This window comes from Rhinolophus sinicus, chromosome 14 (genome assembly GCF_057876585.1).
Source record: "Rhinolophus sinicus isolate RSI-liver-muscle chromosome 14, RSI-T2T, whole genome shotgun sequence".
Classification (NCBI taxonomy): Eukaryota; Metazoa; Chordata; class Mammalia; order Chiroptera; family Rhinolophidae; genus Rhinolophus; species Rhinolophus sinicus.
The window spans coordinates 132480858-132506240 of NC_142514.1; the positions used below are offsets into that span (position 1 = coordinate 132480858).

At 37.6% G+C, this 25383-nt stretch overlaps 1 protein-coding gene and 1 long non-coding RNA gene across 6 annotated transcripts in view; one reads left to right on the top strand and one right to left on the bottom strand.

Annotated features, from left to right (window-relative positions):
• LOC148755820 (uncharacterized) overlaps positions 1-5381 on the bottom strand; it is a 95223-nt gene extending 89842 nt beyond the window's left edge. Inside the window, exon 1 of the long non-coding RNA XR_016018736.1 lies at positions 5253-5381. This is a non-coding gene — a long non-coding RNA (uncharacterized LOC148755820). The remainder of the gene's footprint in view (positions 1-5252) is intronic.
• On the top strand, positions 5328-20146 carry CCDC90B (coiled-coil domain containing 90B). Of its 5 annotated transcripts, none has more exons than XM_088791546.1 (9): positions 5328-5569; positions 7795-7914; positions 9160-9263; positions 12602-12703; positions 13353-13394; positions 13492-13563; positions 13651-13704; positions 15258-15372; positions 19595-20146. In XM_088791546.1, exons 1-9 carry the CDS (start codon positions 5506-5508, stop codon positions 19648-19650), a joined length of 729 nt encoding a protein of 242 aa, XP_088647672.1. In that variant the 5' UTR covers positions 5328-5505; the 3' UTR covers positions 19651-20146. The 5 variants fall into 5 exon arrangements, with proteins under 5 accessions (XP_088647672.1, XP_019608110.2, XP_074191782.1 ...); XM_019752551.3 differs by having other exon boundaries at positions 5348-5808; XM_074335681.2 differs by lacking the exon at positions 5328-5569 and adding an exon at positions 5572-5808 and having other exon boundaries at positions 13658-13704.
• The last annotated feature ends 5237 nt before the right edge of the window (positions 20147-25383 follow it).

The following is a 25383-nucleotide window of genomic DNA, read 5'->3' on the forward strand; positions in this document are numbered from 1 at the left end:
TTGGGGAATCACAGGAAAAATATTCCTCCATCACCATCACTGGAGATGAAATTGGAAACCTCCAAAGAAATAGGCAAGTGTCTTTGCCTTCAGCTGGAATTTATCAGTTTGGTGTTGGAATTAGCACTGCTTATTGCTTATTTCCCACTTGTTAACTGGTAATTATCTATGTCTTGAATTAATTGAACATAGGAAAATAAGTAATAGCTTCATACACGTGGTTGGTAAAGAGTATAAGATATGTTAAATGGGGGTCTCACAAGGGTAAAAAAATAATAAAAGTGGTCCTTCTCAATGAAAAAAAACAGGACCCACTTCTCTGCTACCCTATTGGCCTCTGAGGTATGGATAAACTAGGCTGCTTTCAGAGAGGGAGCATTTCCCATGGCCAGGCCACCTCATTGGACATTTGGAGGAGTGATGATTCATTAGCCTGTGCTAGTGAATGGCAAATAGTTATTTTCTAGAAAGGCACTCAAACTGGCATTTTTCAGTTTTGCTCAAAAACTTTTAAAGTCTCCTGAGAATCTACTGTACGAAACTCAAATTCCTTTGTCATTTTTCTTTTTTATTTTTCTTCAGTTTTCTCTCTCCTAAGTCCACCCAATCCTCCAAATGACTTTTATGTCCTGTCTGTCAGATCTCCTCATCAAGCTATGACTATGTTTTGAACATTTATTCATTCGTTCATCACATACAGAGGGTGCCAAAAAAATGTATACACATTTTAAGAAAGGAAAAAACTATTAAAATAGTAATATTCAATATATACCAATAACAAAAGATGAATACAAGTCACGTTTGACTTCTGCAATTACAAGAGGTGCTCAGTGGTTACCATCAGTGTCCAGACACTTTGATTACAGCGACCTACTGCTTGAGCAACGGTGACCAAAGTATTCACTTGTATACATTTTTTTGGTACCCCACTATTTACCATAGGCTCATTATGAGCCAGGCATTATGCTAGGTGTTGGAGACAAAAAAAAAACTTAAGAACAGGGCTTAAATCTTATTTTCACTCATAATCATGACCAAACTGCATCATTTTCAACTTACCTAAAGGGTTTATTTTCTGTAACATTTATATGACACTTATCTACCACTGCCTTGTTTGGAAGCTATAGTTATATTTGTTCTATTCTCCCAATTATATTACAATTTCTTGGAGAGCAGAAATCTTTGCATATAGGAGGAAAGCAAATAGTTGTTGGACTGAATTGTATTTCTTTACATTCCTCATATCTAGGCTTAAACCTAGCTGGCACTCAGATACTTCTGTTACTGAAATTCAAAGGATGAAACAAAATTTTTTAAAGTCCAAAGTAGGGCAATGATTGTTAAGAACTCTGAAGGGTCAAATAAACACCGAAGTGTCAAAAAAAAAAATCTGGAAGAAGAACAACTGTGAAGGGTCTTAGATATTACCCTATTTGCAAGCTAACAAGTTAGCTTATCATAGTTGCATAAAGGCTGGCAGAAGACACAAGGCTCCTTGGCCAGAGACAAAGGATGTGATTACTCTTGGCACAGCAAGAAGCATGAGCATCAGCATATTTGTGTCAGTTCCTTTGCCCCTGAGTCTCATTGGGGTGATGCAGATAGTCCCAGGTGTCTGTCTGAGTGTTCAGTAGATTGCATTATAGAGAGGACCGTGAACTAGGAAAACTCAAGTCTTTTATAGTAGGCAGTAAGCATGAGGCCTTTTACTCCAGAGGGAGACACTATATTTCTCAAGGTTGTTCATTACACAAAGGTCTTTAAAGAGAGAGTCCACAACAAGGCAGAGAGGGCCTGTGTGTGTGAGGCATGCGGAAACATAAGGGATCCATGGAGAACTATCTCTCAACATTGAGCAAAATCAATAGGAATTATTAATAAAAATAGCCACTCTTTCAGATTTCTGGTCAAGATGGCGGAGTAGGTAAATGCTGTGCTCCTCTCCTCTCCTGACCACATCAACTACAACTAAACCACAGAACAACCATTACTGAGAATTGCCTGAAGTCTAGCTAAACTGAAGCCCTACAACTATGGACATACAGAAGAAGCCACCTTGAGACTTCTAGGAAGGGCAGAGACATGGAATGGGCTGTTCCCACACCTGCGTGTAACCATTAAAAATATGAAGGCATATCTTGGCTGTGGAGATTCCCCCCTGAGGAGTGAGGGGTCCCAGCTCTTCCCCAGACCAGGGTTTCAGTCCCAGGGAGAGAAGTCCCTATAACTTCTGGCTGTGAAAACCAGCAGAGATTGTGGCTGAGTGAGACAGAGGGCAGCTGCACTCCCTGGTGCTCTGCTTAAAGGGACCACTCATGGACATACTCACTGATAGACTCACTTGCTCTGAACTCCAGTGCTGGGGCAGCAGCTTGAAAGGCACCAGGGATATACAGCAAGGAATTGAATTGTTCAGCTTCAGGGTAAGGGCTGGAGGGGCAGATTTCAACCGGACGGAAGAGCTGACAGAAGCCATTGTTTCTTTGTTGAGCCCTCCCCTTTCCCAGCATGCAGATGCATGTGGCTGCCATATCTGAATCTCCATCCAACTGGCTATCACCTTTTGTCTGCCCTGCCCTAGTGATTCCCTGAGACCATGCCCCACCCAACTTTCAGTCACACCTAAGCCCTTCCAGTGGCTTTTCTGTATAAATGGCCTGCCTTGCCTCATGCTGTGGAATTCCCTAAAATCTCTCAAAGGTTCACAAAACCCAAACAAGCAGCATCTGGCTTTGACATGTCCTGTACCTCTGGCTGAGCAGGCCTACGCTTGTCACTAGCAACAGCCAACACTGGTTTGCAGCTTCGGGCACTTCCAAGCACAGCTCAGGCAGCAGCCATCTCTGGATTGCTTTGTGGCTCATGCCAGGTGGCCCTGGGCAGGGACAGACTGCAGCTGAACTTGTCCTGCATCACGTCCCCTCTTAGGAGCTTCTGGGGCTAGCAGGTCCAGTGGCCAGCTTCAGACTGGGCTGGAGCATCACCCGGCCATCTCCAAGTACGATGCACCCAAACAGCAGATTGGGCAGGCACCAGAGCCCCCCGAAAGTAAACCTTGTTGTAGGGTCAGCCCTGCATAACAGCTCCTCCACTGTAGTCACAGCCAGCCCTCACAACCATCAGCCCGAGGGTCAATTCCTCCCACTAATATGCAAACAGCAATCAAGTCTCAACCACAACAGGAGGGCACACACAACCCACACAAGGGACACACTTGGAGCACCCAGTTCTGGTGAGCAGGGAGACTGCACCACTAGGTCCCACAGGACAACTACTACATAAGGCAACTCTACTAAGACTGGAAGGCGTAGCATCCCTACATAAAAATAAACACAGGGAGGTAGCCAAAGTGGGAGACAAAAAACATTTTCCAAATAAAAGAATAGAACAAAGCTCCAGAAAGAGAACTAAACAAAATGGAGACAAGCCATCTACCAGACTCAGAGTTCCAAACCCTGGTTATAAGGATGCTCAATGTCGTCAGGGAGAACGTCAACCAAGAGATAGGAAATATAAAAATAGAGATAGAAAACATAAAAAAGTACCAATCAGAAATAAAGAATACAATAACTGAAATGAAGAATACATTAGAAGGAACCAACTAGATGAAGCAGAGGACTGAGTCAGCAATTTAGAAGATAAAAATAAAAAGTTTTTGAATATTTGTTCGTTGCTCTAATTCAAGCTCAGACATTCTTGCAACAGCACACAAAACCATGCAACAACAATAAATGAACACCACTCAGCAAGCTATTTTTTTCCCACCTGGGGATTCCTTTATTCAATTTCTTGTTAAATTTGGCAAGAGTGGAAGTGAAATCAGGGACACGTTAGTCCAAGTTTATGGGACTAACCATGAGGAAAACGGCTGTGTACAAACGGATTAAACGTTTTTCTGAGGGGAAAGAACACGTCACTGATGAAGAGAGATCAGGGCAGCCAGTAATGAACAGAACTGACGAAAACATTGCAAGTGAATCAAAATCATTGGCTGACTGTGAGAAGCATAGCAGACCAAGTAAACATCAATACAGAAACAGTTAGGAAAATCTTAACTGAAAATCTTCGCATGAGAAAGGTGTGTGCAAAAATGGTCCCAAAGGAGCTCTTGCATCACGACAATGCATCACCTCACAGGGCACTATCTGTGAGGGAGTTTTTAGCCAGTAAACAAATAACTATATTGGAACATCCTCCCTACTCACCTGATCTGGCCCCCAATGATTTCTTTCTTTACCCGAAGATAAAATAAATATTGAAAGGAAGACATTTTGATGACATTCAGGACACCAAGGATAATATGACGACAGCTCTGATGGCCAATCCAGAAAAAGAGTTCCAAAATTACTTTGAAAGGTGGACTAGGTGCTGGCGTCGGTGCATAGCTTCTCAAGGGGAGTACTTCCAATGTGACTATAGTGATATTCAGCAATGAGGTATGTAGCACTTGTTCTACAATGAGTTCGTGAACTTAATGGTCAAACCTCGCACATTATTAAATTGCTTTCTAAATATATTGTACTAATTTATATTACTGCCAGCAGCGTGAAGTGGCCCTATCTAACTAGGCCCTATCTAACGACATATTTGCTAACATTGATAATTAACATTAAAAAAAATGTTTAATGGGCAAAAATGGTACATCTTTATGTTTTGCTTTCTTTAATTAGCGAGATTTATTTATCCTTTCTTTTTCGTTTTCTTAATTTTTAAATAGCCATTTATATTTCTTCTCCATGAATTATGTGTTAAAGTCTTTCTGGCAGGAATCAAGTATTGTTCTTTTAATGTGCTTCAGTGCTTAGAATGGTGCTTGTTACAGTAGCTGACTCACAAAGCTTGGAAAACAAATAGGAAAATCTAGTGGTAACTATTTACATATTTGTGAGGAAAATCAAACCACTGAAAACTAACGATTGTGTGCCATTTTAGGACCTATAAAAAATGTGTTAGCCCCACAACTACTGTGCTATTCTCAGCATTTTACTATTTAGAGCAAAGTCTAGAGTAATTCAGATCTGAGGAGTAAGTGATGAAAATCAGGTCTACTCTAGAAATCGAGAATTCAGTTTCCTTGAGGAGAGGGACTAAACCAACTAAAGTTCGTCCTCCTATACACCAGAGGGCGAAGCTGCAGAATATGAAGCAGCAAGAATGAGGGGTTCGCTGGACTACATCTCCCAGGTTTCTACGTGACACCCCCCCCACCCCCCACCCCCTGACACACACACACACCCCCCCTACCTCCCTACCTCTACCTCCCAATGTTCAGCCGCTGAGGACTTCAAGTCCCAAGTTGCTGTGAGGTTACATGTGACTGTCTCCCATCGACCAAAACGCGCAAGGGCTGCTGGCTACCCACGGTGATTCGGCTGTTAAACATGGTCTCTCATTGACACGAAGCGGGCGCTGGCAGGTTCTCAGACAAGATCTTTCTTTCTTAGGGCGGTAACAGCGTGCAAGGGTTCGGACGGGGCGGTGGGCGAAGCGGAGCTGCTCCGAACCATGCTAGTGAACTGTGGGTCCGTCTGTGAAGAGGCCCACTTTTGCAGAACCGTACTTCCAGCAGGCCCTGGGAAGGTGTGCTTGCAACAATCCAAAAACTACATTTCCCAGCATCCGCGCGGTGCCAGAACTACCTTTCCCGAAAGCCTGAGCGTGATTCATCCAGCCTTTCGCTTCCTCCTGCCCACCGGAAAACTGAGGATATGTGGAGTCGCGGGGCTTGGCGTCTCCTGCTGTCGGAAAGCAGTGGGGACTGCCGGCTTTTAATGCCCTGCGGGCGTTTCTCGCCGGCCTTGCGGAGAGGTGAGAAAGGCCCCGTGTCACCGATGCCTGAGTACGCTCTAGGGAGACGATGCTCGTGCCCGCTCGGGCGAGCGGGAGTCAAGGGTGCCACGCCCTCCTCCCCAGCCTGCGCCTGGCTCTGGAGACCCTGCTGCCGGTCTCTCCCAGGAAGGGCGAGGACTGCGAAGAGGACCGCCTTCCTCTTCTGAGAGCTCGCCTCTGAAGGTCTGGGGTTCCCACCTGCCTCCACCACTAGAGCCCCGCCAGGCTACTTTCTGAGCCCTTGTTTCCTTTTTACTGTCAAGTACGGCGGATAGTCCCCGCCCTCTCGTAAGAGTGTCAGGAGCAACTGTAAGGTAACTTGTGTCTAGGGAGCCCTGATTCCTTTCCCTGTTCAAACTTAGACAGTATTAGGTGGGTGCTGGCCTCGAGCCTAGGTTTTTGGTAAAGTGCAGCGTACTTCAGGTCATGTCCTGTTTATTCCCGCTGTAATTTCAGTCGTCTGCATCACGTAGTAGTCATTCAAAAAAACAAAACATGAACGCTGGAACCAACAAGCTAGCATCCCTGCGTGTCCTGAAGGACATGTAACTTTGTTCTGAGAGATGTTTTCAGAATTTTACCCCCAATTTTTAAACTCTTTCAGGTTGTCCACAGAATAGGCACTTGGTAATAATCTTAGCAGGCTCTGTTCACCTTGAATCCTCAGTGCCAGGTGAAATGAGCTAACCGGTACCCACTGTACTTTGTGCTGTTTTGCTCATTGCTTCATTTTTATTCACACAGTAAGACTGCAGTTGTTGAGTCCCCATCTATAGGAATGCTGTTTAGCTGCCAGGGTCCTTCACAACATCTTTGGTTACATATTTAGGTGTTTGACACACATACACATGATGAACTTTACAAAAAGGAGGTAGCATTTTTTGAAACCTGGGAAGAAACCCAATCTCAATCCTAACTTTGTAAACTTGTACTTTGTTTACATAGTCAAATGAAAACAATATTAAACATTTTTAAACACTGAGTTTTGAAGTACATGTAATACTGGAAAATTCATCATCCTAAGTAAATGATAATGTCTCAACATATTTGTTGAGTTACCCACCTTGAATCTGAGTGTTCTTGGAGAAACCTTAAGTGGCCGCTTACTCTTCCGTCATTTGAATTGTTTTATGTTTAGATTTAAAAATATATACATATTTGTTTCCTGCCTACTAGTCTATAAAGTCAATGAAAACATCAGTTACATGTGGCTTAGCTCATACCCTGTGCCTTAAAAATTGGGAATTTATCGAAACAGGACATTTCAAAAACGTGAAACTTTTCCTAGGGCTTTTGTATTGATAATAGTAAATACCGTACTCCAGCATTTAAAGTCAAATTCATTGATTGATTCAACAGTAAAATATTGTGACTCAACTATTAGCCAAGCACTGTTCTAGGTACTAAAGATACAGTAATGAAAAACAGTCAAGGCCTCATGGAGCTTATATGCTGGTTCAGAGAGACAAACAGTAAACAAGATAGTTTCAGATGAGAACTGAGGACTATGTAGGAAATAAACTGTAGCTATGTAAGAGTGGGAGGACAGAATGCTACTTTAGATGAAAATATAGCTATAAAAAATTCTTGTAGCTGTATGAAAGATTCCTGAGCACTGAGGAGAGATGGGCAGTTTCTGTTCTCCAACTATTAGAGATGTAACAGCGATATCCAAAGCTTTCGACGTATATTATATTTTTATACTAAGGTAACAAACAGAACTTGCTGAATACTAAAAGAAGGAAAAATGTATTGAATGTTTGCTATGCAGGACAGTGTTAGAGACTTTTCAGATAAAGGAGTCAAGGGCTCAGAAGAATCAGTTATGGTATCTGAAATTAGAGAATTCCTAAGTAGAAGAGCTGGAACTGTACTATAAATAGATGGGGGAAAAGGCTTTAGAAGCTAATGTGTGTGATGCTCCCATTAGTTACTGCAAGATGAAAAATTGTCTTCTCTTTTCAGACTTCTTAACCACCACAACCAAGGAAGGATTTGATATGAGGCGAGTGGACATAACTCCTTTAGAACAAAGGAAATTAACTTTTGATACCCATGCATTGGTTCGGGACTTGGAAACTCATGGTGAGAAATATGGGTACCTTTTGAAAGAAGAAAATTAACACAGTTATAATTAATTACCTAGTCAGGACAATATCACTATTAAAAACAATTAGGAGTCACTATTTAAATATAAATGCCATCCATACAGTGGAATGTTTTACAGTCTTAAAAATGGTATTGCTTAAAGAATATTTACTGATATGAGAAATACTCAAGATATGTTAAGTGAAAATAGCATTATATAAAATTACATGTGTCGAATGATTCCAATTATGTAAAAATGAAAAAACTAGAGTTTCTAGGATGATACTAAAGTCCACGCAGAAGTTCAAGGACAATGTTTAAGAATAGCAAAAAAAAAAGCACAAAAAATTACCAGAGATCAAAACAGTAATTTAAATCATATGATACCACAGGAATAGAAATGTTGACTAATAGAATAGAATGGGATTCAGAAACACATATCTGTGGGTATAGCAAGCAATAAAGAAGGCATTACAAATTAGGGAAAGGAAGGACTATTTAATAAATGAGATAGGATAACTGATTAGCCATTGGGAAAAATATATTAGATCCCCTTACTGAAAAATAAATTTCAGATTGATTAAAAACTAAATGTAAAAAATGAAAAACTACAAAAATACTAGACTAGAATTTTTTTAGATTTTTAGAGTGAGGAAGCAAAACATAAAACCCAAAAGCAATGAAAGGAAAGACTGACAGATGTGACTACAGAAATATTTAAATCCATATCAGAGGGGTATCCATAAAGTTAAAAATGTTAGCAACACACATGACAATAAGCCCATTGCTTTAATATACAAAGAGTTCATATCAATTAATAAGAGAAAGTTCAGCAACTTTATACAAAAATGGGCAAAGGCTATAAACAAACAGCTCACAGAAAAATAAATATAAATAACCAATAAGTATATGTAAAGATGCTTGACCAAGCAAATGCCAATTTTAAATACAAATTAAAATAATAATGCAGTACCATTTTTTATGACAATTGTACATTCAAAAATAAATAATAAAGGACTAGTAATATCCAGTGTTGGTGCAGACTGGGGAAATGGATCAGTGGGAGTTAAAATTGTAGCGTGCTATTAGATAGTAATTTAGCATAATCTGTCAAGATTTTAATTGTAAACTTTTTTTAAAAGAGTGTAACAATTTAAACTATAAGGAAAGTTATTCCAGCTGTCTATTCTGATAAGGATGTGCACTTTTTAAAAAATATAAATACTTATTTGCTGCCTACAGGATTTGACAAAGCACAAGCAGAAACAATTGTATCAGCGTTAACCACTTTATCAAATATCAGCTTGGATGCTGTCTATAAGGAGATGGTCACTCAAGCTCAACAGGTAATATTTTCATTTTTTCCACTTCTGAGTTTCATTAAACAGTCTTTTTTATCACTGCAACTCAGTCTACCCACTCACCTCCCAAACACACCTACATCTTCCTTCTTATTCTCTCTACAGAAACCAAAAACAAACAAAAAACCGTTTCATGTAAAGTCAGTATCTAGAGAGATGAAGGAGTTAGATAGAATAATCGTAACAGAATTATGGTAACAATGAAATTTTGTCAGTTGTTTCATTGTGTGAAATGATTATATTATTAAAGTCATGATATGATAGTAGATTGTTAGTGAAACAACTTTTCCCCTATTGAAAGCCCACCACAGAAGGCTGACCCTTCTATATAATGAAAATATTTTACTGCAGTCATGTGTATATTCTGCTTAATTTTCACAAACTTAGAAAGCTAGAAGGGACTTACATAAAGCTGGGAAGGACTTCATAAATCACCTGGCTAAGATGCTTTAATTTGATTGGATATACAAATCCTTTAAGTCAAATAATGCCCTTTGTTAAGAACTTAAGATGTGAGGGGCACATTGCTGGGGACTTCTTATGTATTATTTAGCCTCTCTCACAAGATTGAAAAGGAGGTAGAATTATTCTGTAATGCTACTGAAGAGATAATCAGAGAGGTTGAATAATTTGCAAGAGTTGTCATTGTGGTCTATGGACAAAAAGCATAACTGTGGAATAATTCATTGTCTGTCATCATGAATTCACTACGTTTAAGAATCTGTTTTCTTCCTGTGGTTGTATTTTTTAAATTTTTCATATTTAGGCTTCCTCAGATAAATATTTCACAGCATAAAAATTAGGATTTCTTTCTTACATAAAATTAGAAGCTCTTGCATAAAATTTCATTACTTTAAAGGGCATGAAGGATTGAAAGCTTTTTAAAGATTTTTATGATAATTTCCAATTAGACATTTAGAGTTAAAAGCATTCAAGCCCTAGATTTAACTTACCTATAAATTTATGTGTGCATTATTTTAGCTTAATTTATTCAGAATCATAACAGACTACTAAATCCACTAAAGAAAAACCCAATCATTTAATTCCCCCAAATCTCTGAGCTGTCCAAGAGCTAATGGAGTTACTGACATTTTTAATAAAGTAATTTACTCTTAAATCACATTAAGTTTACCTATAATATAAACAGAGGATTAAAACTGTGGTTTGAGAAATTTTTATAGTGTCAGGACCATTTAATCACACATTTCAAAATGAGGATTGGATGTAGAAATATTGCTATTATACTAAACTTTCGTTTTTTTATTACTGGTGTGTAAAATTAAAATCCCACTCCATCCTTGAGCCTGTTCCCCTTGCTGACCCCACCTCTAGGATAGAATAAGGCACAAAGATGTCATGAAAGATGGGGCTGAGGCTCGGTGACATCAGACAAACAAGCTTTGTACTCCATCACTTCAGGAAGCGCCATACTAATTCAGGTCTGCCCAATCTGAGAATACAGTTAGATTCTGAATTCATTTATAATCTGAATTATATTCATATTCTCTGGTGGCTCCACAATAGTTTCAATGATTACACTTAATAGATTTGACTACTTAATGCTGGATTATACTTTTCCACTTAAAGTTTTTGAAGATGGACACCTGTGGTGTTTTGTAGACCTTTTTGAGTCACAACCTTTATTTACAGGAGGAAATGGAGATAAAAAGAGGCTTTTAGGGTCACAATTATAATTCCTTATTCTTAGATTGCACAAGAAATCTGTAACTGAATTTTTAACTATTCTCCATGTAATCTCAGTAATAACATTTTATTAAAGATTTAAATAAAGATAACATTACATTTAATGTCTTAGAACTCCTTCATAGTGACATTTTCGGGGGACAGGACTGAGAAACCATAGAGCAATTTCTACATGACTTCTGAACTAATTCTCATGAATATTTCAAGGAGTACTGTATAAAATAAAATGAACCCATCCCCAATAATATAGATGAGGGTAAAGGAAGGCATTAGACACAGGGATGTCTATTGTACATAGTAAAAAATACTTTTTTTATGATAGTAGTAATATTTAAGGCAAAAGTTCCTCACATCAAAACATTCAAAACATTGCAGTCACACTGTCCTGCTTTAGCCATTAGATCTGTCTCTGGTAATATTAATAGTAGCTAACATTCTCTGAGTGCTAACCATGTGCCGAGTATTATTTTAAGCATTTTATGTGCAGAATCTCATTTAATTCTCAAAACAACTCTAAGGTGTAGTACTATTATTTTCATTTTACTAATGAAGAGGTCAAAGAACTTAAATAACTTGCGCAAAGTCTCACAGTAAATGGCAGTGTTTGGATTCAAACTCAGGTACCTTGACTCCAGAATTCACATTTTTAACCTCTGCTTTAAGTATCTCTGCCATCTGAGAGTTACTGGAAAAGATTGTGCTTTCCAGACCCTTTGAAAACTGACTCATTTCTTTGTCATGCATCTGGAACTGTTACAGCCTGTTTTCTAAAAGTCAAGTCAGTTTTGAAATAGTCTTTCTCACCCATATTGGTCAGTGGAGGACAATAACTGAACAACACATTGCTGGCCACAAATTGTGACCAAAAAATGGAATTTCCACTAGTGATCGCGTTCCTGTTTGGCCTTTTTTGTTTTGTTTATAAACCCTGTTATAGAGGGTCCTTTTCAAGGTCACACCCTCATCTGCTTTTTCTTTAGGTAAAAAGGGATAAAGGATGAGTCAACAAGCTACCTGTTTTAAGAAGTTTAGTGTTAAAAGTTATGTTTTCTTTGTAAAGCTGCCTTAAATCATTTCTACAAAAATGACCTTCCCTAGCAAAGCAAAAGCTTATATATATCTGTCAGATAGGGTCAAAGATAGGAAAGATACCCAGAAATTTAAACAACACTAATTATGTTATGCTGACAAGGGTAGTTATTTAAACCATACTTCCTCCTATTTTGTTTTACTACCTGACTTCTAAGTCTTATCCAGTACCCTGGAATTTTCCAGTGGTAGAAAATCCCTCAAAATTAAAGCAATAAAAGATAACAAAGCCCTTTCCATGTAGGCATTTGAAAAAAAAACAAAAAAACAGTATTTGTTTAGGAGCTCTTAGATGTTAAATAATCATTTTATTGGGATTCTTTCATAAGTCTTTCTAGACATTGATTTCTCTTCACTGGGAAATACTTCTTCCTTGAATGTCCTGTTCCTTTTCATTTTGATATTTCAGATATGTAGGTATCATATGTTTTGTTTTTACTTAGCTAAGCGACTATATCTTGTAACATAAGAAACTCATGTAAGGGGATGGCATTCCATAGGTCACTACGTTATTGTATTTTGTTTTCTAGGAAATAACAGTACAACAGCTAATGGCTCATTTGGACGCCATCAGAAAAGATATGGTCATCCTAGAGAAAAGCGAATTTGCAAATCTGAGGGCAGAGAATGAGGTGATACAAGTTTCAATTTATTACTAATAAAATAACTGGTTTCTCAAGTAGCCTACTTGGTGAATAATTGACCAAATAAAAATTTTATGTGGTTATTAAATAATTATAAGTTTTTTGATAAAAATATACTATATGTTTAACCATACCTAATCTTCCTATGTATAAAGCATAGTTTCTTGCGTAAAGAATAAGAGTTGTATCACAGATGTATAAAAGTCACATACAAAAATCTTTGAGCTCTATTATATAAAATTTTAGTATAACTCATAATGTTCTGAGCTGAAAGTAATGTGGCATTTTCCATTCTATTTGATCTGCACTAATTACTTTTGTCACTTAAGAGAAAAATGTGTTTTTGTAATTCAGTCAGAATTTTGTTATCTACCAGCTTAAATATTTTTAAATTTAGAATATCAATCATTTTTAAAAAACAGAATACTGCAACATACATTTTCTAACGTTTTGTTCATAAGAATTATTTTCTGAATAGGATGAACTATTCTTTTTTGCCTTTATTTTAAACTAAATTCTGTATTAGAAATCATAGGTTGTCTAATTTTTGCTAATCTAGGCTTTCAGACTTTATGAATAAATCATAATATGGGTTTTTGGTTTAATGCCAATTGTATATGATCTTTCTTATACCTAGAAAATGAAAATTGAATTAGAACAAGTTAAACAACAACTGATAGTAAGTGAAACTTTTTTTCCCATTTCAGAATATTTTATTAATTTCAGAACAAATATTCATTAAAATCACTTTTTAAATATTTTTATTTTCTTTAAAGAATGAAACTAGTCGAATCAGAGCAGATAATAAACTGGACATCAACCTAGAAAGGAGCAGAGTAACAGATATGGTAATGTTCTTTTAAATGTACTTACTTATTCCTTTTTAATTACTTTTAGTCTTTTTTGTTAACCTCCTAATGCATCATGTCCTTTAGTTTACAGATCAAGAAAAGAAACTTATGGAAGCAACCACAGAATTTACCAGAAAGGTAAGCTAGTATATAAAAATTTCTCTTTTGTACAGCTCTCATGCCTTGTATAACTGCTTTTTACGTGTATCATTTTGTAAGCTTGGACTTTAAAGAGCTCGCTCTATGGAATCGCTGATCGCTTCATAGCCATTAGTTAACCAGCACTGTGGGGAAAACTGCCACCAGGTGGATGGTAGTACCTGAGCTGTGACCTCTGAGTCAGAATCAAGCTTTCCAAGTAGCATACTTTTTTCAAACTAAATTACTTTGTATTAAAAAGAACTATTTTTTAAAAGACATGGGGTCACAATTAGTATTTAAATAACTAAGAATCAATTAATTATCTTTAAATTTAAAAAAATAATAGTAAATATTTACTGAGTGATTATATATCAGATACTGTTTTATTTGCTTTTCTTCTGTCTATTAATTAATCCTCATATCAGCCTCTTTGAAGCAGGCAGTCTTACTCCCCCTTCATCAATTTCAAAAAAAAATGAGGCATAGGGAGGTTAAGGTATCACAGCTAATAAGTGGGAGAGCCGGGTTATGAACCTAGGTTTTACACCCCATACTCAAAACTACTAGTTACGTTTCAGTAATCCTAAAGTGTAATCATTAATCTCTACAGCACGAGTAAAACCAGCTTTCTGGCTTAGCCTACTCCTTTTCTTAAAAATTAAAAGCCATTTGGTCTACATTCTACCAGAAGACACAGCACTTTTTCTTGCTTCTAATTAAATAGAAGGGAAGGTCCCATTTGTCCTTCTAAGCACCCTATTCTCTTACTTTTTGGCCAGATAAAGGAGATAAGAAAATTAAAAAATTGTCACAGACAATAGTTTAGTGGGGAGGGGTGATAGATGAGGGTAAAAGGGATCAAATATATGGTGATGGAAGAACTGACTCTGGGTAGTGAACACACAATGTGATGTATAGATGATGTATTACAGAATTATAGACCTGAAATCGATGTAACTTTACCTAACAATTGTCACCCCAATAAACTAATAAAAAAAAATTCTCACAGCTAATTTCTGAGATCTAAGTACCATCTTTTCTTTCTTCCTGTCTCTTAGCTCCTGTGCACGTAACATTCAGTGTTACCCAACAAGCATTTCTGCCATTTCCTTTGGTATTGGTGCCAGTTCATATTATAAACCTGGCTGGGTTTATATTTTTTGCAACATATATTTAAAGTTTTAACTATGATATCCCAAGGACTTTATACACATAAAGTGATAGTTATTTGACTAAACTTTTTTGTCTTTATCCTCTTACAGATTTAGGTCTCAGATATCTTACTATGAAGCTTTTAGTAGAATTTGCCCAGAATGTGATAATCCTAAGAAGTGGCCTCCAAATATCAAAGTAGAAGGAATGTTTTTTGTCAGTTTATAATGTTCATGTAATGGTTCTTTTTTTTATATACCAGTTTTTACTGTGTTTCCCCAGTTAAGACTTTTGTAATACATAGTTCGCCCATAAGTAGGGGTTTCTAATACAAGTATTTTTGTCCATAATACATAAGGACAAAATTTAATTGTCTTATTTATTCTTATTTACTATAGGATACCAAAATCAAAAGTATTATTTCAGAGACCAGTAATAAAATTGACACTGAAATTGCGTCTTTAAAAACACTAATGGAATCTAACAAGCTTGAGACAATTCGTTATCTTGCAGGTAAGGCTGTGTTTGTCAGAGAAAAGAATTACTGTAATATTTTCAGACCTGTCAGGTCCTACCTCCCAAGGTAACCATGGCTGGCACAGAAGAAAAAACAGAGGAGCTGTAATAGGTTTCATTTATTGCTTGGTGCCCTGCAGTGTGTGAAGAATCTAAGTTTAAAAAGACAACAAGTTTAGGATATAAGTTTAACAGGCAACTCTGCAACTTACTAACAAGAAAAAGCTTATGGATATCAAAGAAATATATAAACACAAGTACAAAATGATGCAAAGATAAACTGAGTATTCTACAATGAAAAAAATGAAAATTTTATTTTTATTCCTGTGCTCTTCCATAAGGATTTGAGTGGACTTACAGGGAAAACAAACTAAAATAGAGGTCACTAGAAATAGCAAGCAAAGGGGGAAAAAATTACTTCCTACCTTGAATCCAACTGCCTGAGCACAGATACTACCCCAAAATTAGACTGTCCTATACTGAGCACCGTAGTACCAAGTCACCTGACTCAATTACAGGGTACCAAGGAGTAGGAAGAAGGCCCTAGCCAAGTAGTACTTTTTTCTTTTCTTTTTTTTAAAGTAATGTATTTTCATTATAAATTTTTCATATAATTCAAAAATAATAAAAGTAAAAGCCTTCCACTCCCTCCTCGTAGGTGTTTACTATTAGTAACATGTATTTTTCTAGGCTTTTTCTTCTTTATATAAACATTACAAATTTTTTAAGTAATAACTAGTCATACTGTACAGATTACACCTTTTAAAAATTTAAATGTCTTGAATCTTTCCATATCAATAGACACCTTTTTACTAGAAAGCATAGTACTCCATTGTATGAAATTGCTGTAATTTATTTATCTAAAACTCTACTGACCTTCTGCTTCCAATTTTTCATTATTAAAAATAGTGCTCTGAACAGCCCTGTTTGTGTTTGAGTAAACACACACACACACACACCCCTACACACACCTCTTTATGCCCTCATGCTAGTATTTCTGTATAATAAATTGCTGTGCACATCTAAACTTTTAGGTCAAAAAGACATGCACATTTTAAGTTTTTCATACTATTGAATTGTATGAAAATTGCTGATTTATACCATCAGTGGTTTTCTGGGCAGCCACTAGTTATGTTGAAGTGGCAGTAACTCCAGAGCAAAGATAGAGCCCCCAGCCCTCAGTGATGCACACCCGTCATCTCTTCAACTTGAATGGCTCAGCTTCTATTTAAAATATTGGGTTTCTGCTAGAGAGTCTTTTGAAGAAAGGGTTCTAAGGCTACAACAGGTTTTGAAAACCCCTATTCTAGCAAAGTCTCAGGAACTGGAGATTAGTTCAATGGTAATGCTCGGGAAATTTCCAAACATCCCAGTTTGGAGTGTTCATTCCCACTTTCAAAATAGATCTCAAAGCAACCAGGTTAGGAATAGTTTCCAGTTACCTTTCTCTAGAGTATTTACCTAAAGAATCAATATCTTAGTTTTAAAAATAAAATCCTTTTAGAAGCATGTTTCTCAGTGTGTTGAGAAATTGTTTCCAGGTGTATCCTCTGGCTCAAATAAATTATAAAAATACTTAATTAAATCCTTTCTTTCCTCAGTTTGAAGACGGTCACGATCTCCAGAAAGCTTTCAGTTAGTAGTAGATACATATACAAGGCTGACTCCAATAGACCTAATGGCAGTGGCAAAAGAAATTAGCAAGTCATTGTTTAGAAAAATACCTTTCCTAAGCTATCTTTTTTCTTTGAGGATTTGCAACCAACAGTTCTGAAGGCATTTTCTTTCTCCTTCCTTATCCTTTACTGCTATTGTTACTGCCTTTTAGGAAATCTGAATCCCATACTCTCAGCAGGAAGTTAATGTCATGAGTGGATCCACTGGCCGCTATAATATCTGAGATGTTGAGATATTGCCAGTAAGACACTTATCTGAAATTCACATATTGAATTCAATGATGAGTACAAGGAAAAAATACTAATAAAGCCCCAGCATTAAAAATCGTGTTTCCCTTAGAGAAGAAATCCTTATAAAACTAGAAATCTTAATCACTTTGGTGATTTGGTTTCCCAGCATCTATTAGTCGATGCTCTGTTAGTTTCAAGTATCATACTTCCAACTTGAACTAGCTTAGGCAGAAAGGGAAATTTACTGGTTTATATATTGAATTATGGAAGAAGGGCAGAGGTATAGCTTGACCACAGGGATAACTGGAATCACAACTTAACTCTGTGTCCTGTCTCTGAATATCGGCCTCATTTTCTTAAACCAGCTAATCCTCCGTGGATTAGAAACATGGCCACCAGTAGCTCCCAGACTCATTCCAGTTCCACCAACGAAGTAAAATTACCCCTTGCCTTGGTTCCAGTTCAGAAAATTTTAGGGAAGGGGCTTGAATGGCCCATCTTGGGTCATACACCACTCTTTGACCCAGATCACTGTTGCCAAGGAGGCACGAGCTATAACATAATGGCAATTTCCATTTAATCTGTACAGTTAATGTGGCAGATTCTGTTCTGGGCAGATAAATAACAAAATCTAAGACAGAGGATGTACCAGGCACATGCTCACCTGAATATTTTACATCTATATATTAAATATTTACATAAATATTATACACACACACATATGTAAAGTGTCCTAGACAGGCCATAGAAAATACATATGAAAGCAATTTGGGCTGGTACAATGACAGCCATTGGAAGTAACAGCTGACAACAGAAATGAGAAACTTAAATACAGTTACTATTGTTTTGTGTATTATAATGAATGGAATTCCTCCTTCCTCACAGTAAAGTGCTCAGTAGCCTAAGACAATTAATCAGCTATCTGGGTTAGCAAAGAATATAACCACCTCAAAAAAGGACATATTGAGTCCTTCAGGTGATAAGGGATAAATAAGGATAACAGAATGAGTTTTAAAAACAACAATTTTGGAGTCAGTACATGTAGTGTTGAGTCCTGGTTTCACCACTTGCAGCAATGTAACTTTGGGTTTATTGTCTGTACAGTGGGAATAGTATCACCAACCTCACAGGGTTTTAATTATGGTTAAATAAGGTAATGTATGTAATGGCTCAGCACCCTGCCTGGAACAGGGTAAATAGCATGACCAGATGGGAGAATGTGTAACTGACCAAGATAAGAAACTCAGTATTATTCTTTCTTCTCAAAGGTCCTACTTCCCTGTGTGTCTTAGAGAGACCTAATCCCATTTCTTAAAATTAAGGAAATGAGGGGGTGGCCAGTTAGCTCAGTTGGTTAGAGCGTGGTGCTAATAACACCAAGGTTGCCAGTTTGATCCCTGTGTGGGCCACTGTGAGCTGTGCCCTCCTTAAAAAAAAAGTTAAGGAAATGACCTTGTTATTAACCAAGTTTCAGTTAGGAATGGGATAAAATGGGATAATGTATAATTAAATTTATACATTAAAATTAGGATAGCTTTATTATGAAAGGCTGTTTCTTATGTCTTTTTTTAATCAAGCGATTTTTGCCCTTCATTTCAGATTCTCTAGTTTAAAAATGATGGCTGTTTAAACAAACTAGAAACTAGGGAGTCCCCAAATGCCTCACCCGTGTTCAGCTTCTTAAGGAGAACACAAAGGTTTTCTGTCAAAATGTAACAAAGCAGGTAGTATATTAACTGTTAAAGAAACCTGATGCTTGTTATTACACCTTTTCTTCTCAGAGATTTTTTTGAAGGGTCTTCATTAAAATTTCATTTTTTTATTTGCAGGTGTTTAAATTATGAGAAAAATTATTTTTAAATATACTGAAAAGGCAATTAAAATTTTTTTCTCATGGATGATGTCTATTTTACTAGCTTAACTAGAATTTTTTAATATACGTAAGGTACTTTTTCACTTATAAGATCTGAAATTAGAGTTCATAATTGTTTAGTCATTATTAATAATGCTAATGGTAATGATGACTTTAAATAGTATAGATGCTGACATATGACCTACATTTTAAAATTATTGTTATCCTTATCTGGTTTAAAATACAGGAAGCTTTCAAGAATTGGTGTTAATCCTGCCCTAAAGGATATCCTTTATCTTTAGATTAATTTTCTAGGGAATGGAAAACCTAAGCTAGAAAAATTGGTTGGATTTCCTTTTGGTGTTTGTTCTTCATTTAAATTGAAGATGAGATTATTCTGTTTGTCTTTGCAAAATAATCATAAACCCATGACCTGTAACATGGTTTCTTCTGTTCACAGCCTCCGTGTTTACTTGCCTGGCAATAGCATTGGGATTTTATAGAATCTGGAAATAGCAGTGAAAGGACTGTATTATGCCCCTGCTGCTGCTGTCGACTTCTTAGAACCTTCACCAGGATAGATTTACTTTGAACATTGAAAGTTGCAGCAAACTTAATACAAGATTATTCAAAGTACATACAAACTAAAAAAGAAATGTTTTAGAATGAGAAGGTATATTTTGTCTGTTTATGTGTCTTCATTATGTTGACAAGCTGCCATTCAATGCCTGATTAATTTTGTCTTTATCCTTTTGATAGTTCATAGAAACTGAACCAGAGTTTTCTTGTGTTTGCCTGAACAACTGTGTAACCATATAGGATTTCTTTGGTATCTGCTGCCTACATACTTTATTTTATTCAACATTCCTGACAACTATTGCATAATTACCTTTCATATAAAAACAGCAAAGTTGTTTGGATTTTACAAGTGACTTACCATGTAGCTGGAGACTATTTTGGGTTGTCTTTTTTTTGTAATGAACAATAAAACAATAAATTTTAAAATTTAAAATGTGTGTCCTAGTGCAAGTGTATGACACTTAATATGAAATCTGTAGAGTTGCTAAATCTTGAGCCCTGATTACTATATATATTTTTAAATTTTTTTATTCACAAAAACCAGTTTATCCCTGCTTCTCAGGAACTCATCTTCAGTTTATTGCATAAAATAATGCTTTCTCTTAGGACACTTAAATTCAGCAAACATCTATCTATATATAAGTCCTACTCAAGAAAATCATGGGGAAATTCACACTTTTGTTTTATTGTTATTAGGTGTACAGATATATTTTTCCTTATATAATAGTATCTATTAACTGTATACGTGTAATTTCAAGGAAAGTAAAAATAATTATTTTCAACTCAGACCTTTAGTTTTATCCAGATTAAGAAGTGAAGGCCAGGAAATACTAAACATTACAAAAAATTTCATAAGGCCTTGGCAATAGCTTTAAAAGTTTGATAATCTGTTATTCAATATATTAAAAATAACCCCATCATTTGTTTAGTTATAAATAGGGAATCTGAAGAACAAAGCAGTCAAAGACTGACCCATATATGGTCCAGTGAGTAAGAATCAGGCTTTCCAACTAAATTTTCTACAAAGATCTAACTGCTGAGCTGTTTCCAAAACAACTCTACTTTAACATCCTGTTACATTCTGATTCATTTCTATCTCAATCCTCTGGCCTAAGAAAATCCTTGGGACATTGTGGGTAAATTTGTACTGGATTCATAAATAAGGACCAAGAGGTTCCATTGTAACAAACTACAATGCTTTTGGTCACTGAATAAGTAAGAATGTCTACTAAGTGCCAGACAACATGCACAAAAGTGAACACGGTTTCGTTCTCATGGAACTGACAACCTCAGTGGAGAAGACAGACAGTAAACAAGTAAATTATTGGTTTAAATTTAAAATATGCTAAAATACTGAGAGGACATACTTCCTTCATCATGTGAAGGAAGTTCCTTAACACCATCATCAGTCTCCCTCCCCATATCCAACCTGCCTCAGGTAAAGTGAAGTGAAAGGAGAAGCAAGGCCCAAGCAGCCCAGCCACTTCCTCCCCACTCCTGTTTGAGACCAGCCTGTCTATTCATTCTGTCCCTGTGGGATCAGGCTCAGCCTCTGCAGGGGACACCTGCCCTGGTCCAGTGACGCTTGGGGCAGGATGAATAAGTGTCCAATTCTGGGATTCAGTGACAGGGATACTGGGATACTGGACTGAAAATATAAACCATATTCTCCAGTATCAGTTTTATCAATAAATATTGGTACTATTAAGGACTCTATATATCAGTTCATTTGTTCATCTCAATTAGATTCACAACCCAGATGGGAAGGAAAGGTCCCATTTATTGGATCTCATCTAACCTCAGCAAATAAAGATGTATATTCCCAGTTCATAACCATTAATGATAAAATAGATCTGCTATTCACTCTAGGGATTCAGCAAGTGAAATGGTTTGCATCCAATAATGGAAGAACAGAGAAATATCATACCTTACCCTATATCCATTATTTCTAGATCCTATCTTTTCCATGGAGACTTCATTTTGGTGTTAGTTACAGGATTTAGATAGATTTTTTGTTTTGTTTAGGGAATAGAAATACCTGAAATGAAAGAGGAGAAGATTGTGTTGCCTGTACCTCAAAACTACATCTCTAGGGCCGACCCGGTGGCTCAGGCAGTTAGAGCTCCATGCTCCTAACTCCGAAGGCTGCCGGTTCCATTCCCACATGGGCCAGTGGGCTCTCGACGACAAGGTTGCCGGTTCAACTCCAGTCCCACAAGGGATGGTGGGCTCTGCCCCCTGTCACTAAGAGAACGCGGCAACTTGAACTGAGCTGCCTCCCGGATGGCTCAGTTGGTTGGAGCGCATCCTCTCAACCACAAGGTTGCCAGTTCGATTCCTCGACTCCCGCAAGAGATGGTGGGCAGCGCCCCCTGCAACTAAAGTTGAACACGGCACCTTGAGTTGAGCTGCTGCTGAGCTCCCGGATCGCTCAGTTGGTTGGAGTGCATCCTCTCAACCACAAGGTTGCCGGGTGCCCCCTGCAACTAGAAAACAGCAACTGGACCTGGAGCCGAGCTGCGCCCTCCACAACTAAGATTGAAAGGACAACAACTTGACTTGGAAAAAAGTCCTGGAAGTACACACTGTTCCCCGATAAAGTCCTGTTCCCCTTCCCCAATAAAATCATTTAAAAAAAAAATACATCTCTATTCCTGTACTTACACCCACTATAAAATAGCTTCTTTTGTGTATGTCTGTTTCCTATACTATGAGTTTCCAGAAGGCCTCTAAGTATATATGAGGTACTTGTTAAATGCCCATGGAATAAATGATATGAACAGAGTTCAACTGCCCTTAATCCAAACTTTTAAATATTTTATTATGGGTGTGCTAAGAACACTAAAACTTCTGGGTGTTTTCTGTACATGGTAAGTCTCTAAGAGGATTAGTTATCTTCACCTTGTTTATGGCAGAGACTAGAAATTAACTTGCCCATTACTGCTTTGCAGATTATGTAAGGACTAGTCAAGAGTCAGTAAAAACCTTTCACCATATTTGAAAAACAATTCAAAGCTTATAATGCCCAGTTTGTCAATCTTTTAAGACTTTAGATATGTAACATCTTCAATTTTAAATATTTATGTTTTAAATATTTTTTAATACAAAAAAATGAGGCAGTGGAAAAGGCATCAACACAGATTAGTGATAGTCATTTTACAGAATACCTACTATTGACTATACAACAGTGAGAAAAAAATATGTATCAACTCACCTGTTTTTCAAAGCAGGTGGTGTCCTCATTTTACAGCTGAAGAAACAAGCTAATCAAAGTTAAGTAACTTGTCAAGGTCACACAGTAGATAAGAGACCAGACTTTAAATCTCATGCTCTTACTCAACACCCCAGTAACCTCCAAGTTGAATCCTCTATCTCAAGAGATGGACAATCTACTGAGGCATGGGGGCAAATACTAGAATTTCTACTTACATCTCTTTATAACATCTTTTTCACTTGTATTTTTGTGTTTCATTAATATAATGTGGCACAGTAAATACATCTTTGGTCTTTGTCCCCAGTTCCTGGCACAGAGCGCCTAAAACCCTTGTAATTTCCTGAGTGATAGAGGTGATAAGGAGCTTTTGTTTTCCAGGTGCACAACCCCTGAAATCCTTGGAATCTCTAGAGTGATAAAGAGTGTCTTGTATGCTGAAATAACTGGTGGTTGGGAGCCCCTACATAGCTTCAGAATGGGGACGGGTTGCCAGAAAGACCAAGGCATGACTACAGAGTTGAAACTTTCAGTCTCCCCCACCCCTTACCTCAACCTCCAGGGAGGGGAAAGTAAAGGAGAGGAGCTGGAGGTTGAGTTCAATCACCAATGGCCAGCCCTGTGAACATAGAATACATAGAGGTGCTGGAGGGTAGACACCCAGAGATGGTCTGCAAGCTCCACCCACCTCTCACTGCATACCTTGCCCTATGCATCTCTTCCATTTGGCTGTTCCTGAGATGCATCCTTTCTAAATAAACTGGTTAATAGTAAGTAAAGTGTTTTCCTGAGTTCTGTGAGTCATTCTAGAACTGAGTGATTGAACCTGAATAGGGTGTTATGGGAAACCCCAAATGTACAGCCAATCAATCAGAAGTATCAGTGACAAGCCGGGACTTGTGAATGGTGTCTAAAGTGGGGGCACTTTTGAGAGACTGAGTCCTTAACCTGTGGAGTCTGACACTAACTCTGCAGTTAGTGACAGAACTGAATTGTTGAACACCCAGTTGGTGTCTGGAAAAATCAGACACTTGGTTGTTAGTGTTGGAAAACACCACACATAACATGACAGTAATACATATATGTGATTTTGTAATTAAATACACATAATTTGGGGGCTGTATTACAATTTAGATTTAGCTGCTACAATAAAATGCAAGATAACAGTGGCTTAAATAATATAGAGGTTTATTTCTCTCTTACCTACAATCCAAGTGTAAGCATTCCAGGGCTAATATGTCAGCTCTAAGTGTTGGGGACCAGGCTCCTACTTACCTTATTGGGATGGTGGTGCCCTCATTCACAAGGTCCAGTGATTCACCACCACATCTACATCCAGAAGAAGGAAGGGGCAAGAGGTGGGCAAACGCTTTCCCCTTAGGGGCATGACCCTGAGGTTATACACATCATTTCTGCTCACACTCTATCGACCAAAACTTGGTATCTTAGATGCAATGGAAGCTGGAAAGTAAGACCGTATCCTGAGCAGCCACAAGCTCAAGTAAATGCTGATATTATAGAAGAGGGGAAGAACAGTAATTGGGGGACGACCAGGGAACCTCTGCCACAAGAGTGCATACTTCTATTACAACACTCTTCTGGTATTTCCTGCCTCACTGGTAGAGAGACTATAAAGATGTGGCCTTGAGAAAACTGGAGCAAGTATCACAAACAAACTCTAGTCAGGATTGGGATGAACTCGAGGGTCACCAGGCTAGAAGGAAACAGTGAAGCCATGAGTCCCAGAAGGTGGAGGAGCTGCTGAACTTTGGAATTCCAGTCGTGCGTGGGTAAGAAGAATGCAGACTTTGAACTTGCCTTGTTAAGATTAGAATCCTGACTTCACATTGCTCTGTGATTCTGGGCACATTATTTACTCTCCATGTATAAAATGTATGTATCACAGAGCTGTTGTGAGAATTGAGAGAATATCTGTCAAGGACTTGGCACAGATCTCACACATAAGTGCCCAATAAACACTGACAACTATTATTACAATAGCATGAAAGCCTATTGGAAACCACAGAGAAACTAACAATAATGACTAGAAAGGTGATCAAAAGGATTTTAACACTTGCTTACAGGCCCTTAACCAGCTTATACTGGTCTTAGCAATCGCATTCACTCACGTCAGAGCTAACTGGTTCTGATGATACTGGATCAAAATGTCCTTTTGCATCCATGTAAGTAAGGTACATGCCAGGGCCTGGAGGGTGGGCAGTCTGGTGTATGGCAAGAAGACTGCTGCTGGCAAAGCCCAAAGCTAGCAATCAGATCTTCAGAGGGAGGCAGGTTCTAGGCAACTGCCCCAAGAGAGTGACAAATCTTTCCCAGGTTAAGGAGGACGGGGGTGGGTAGGAAAAGGGAGGAATTGAAGTCAGAACTGAAATGAAACACTGTGGTTGTTTTTGGTCAGCAAAGTCAAGGGGGAAAAGGGAAGAAACAATAATAAAACCATG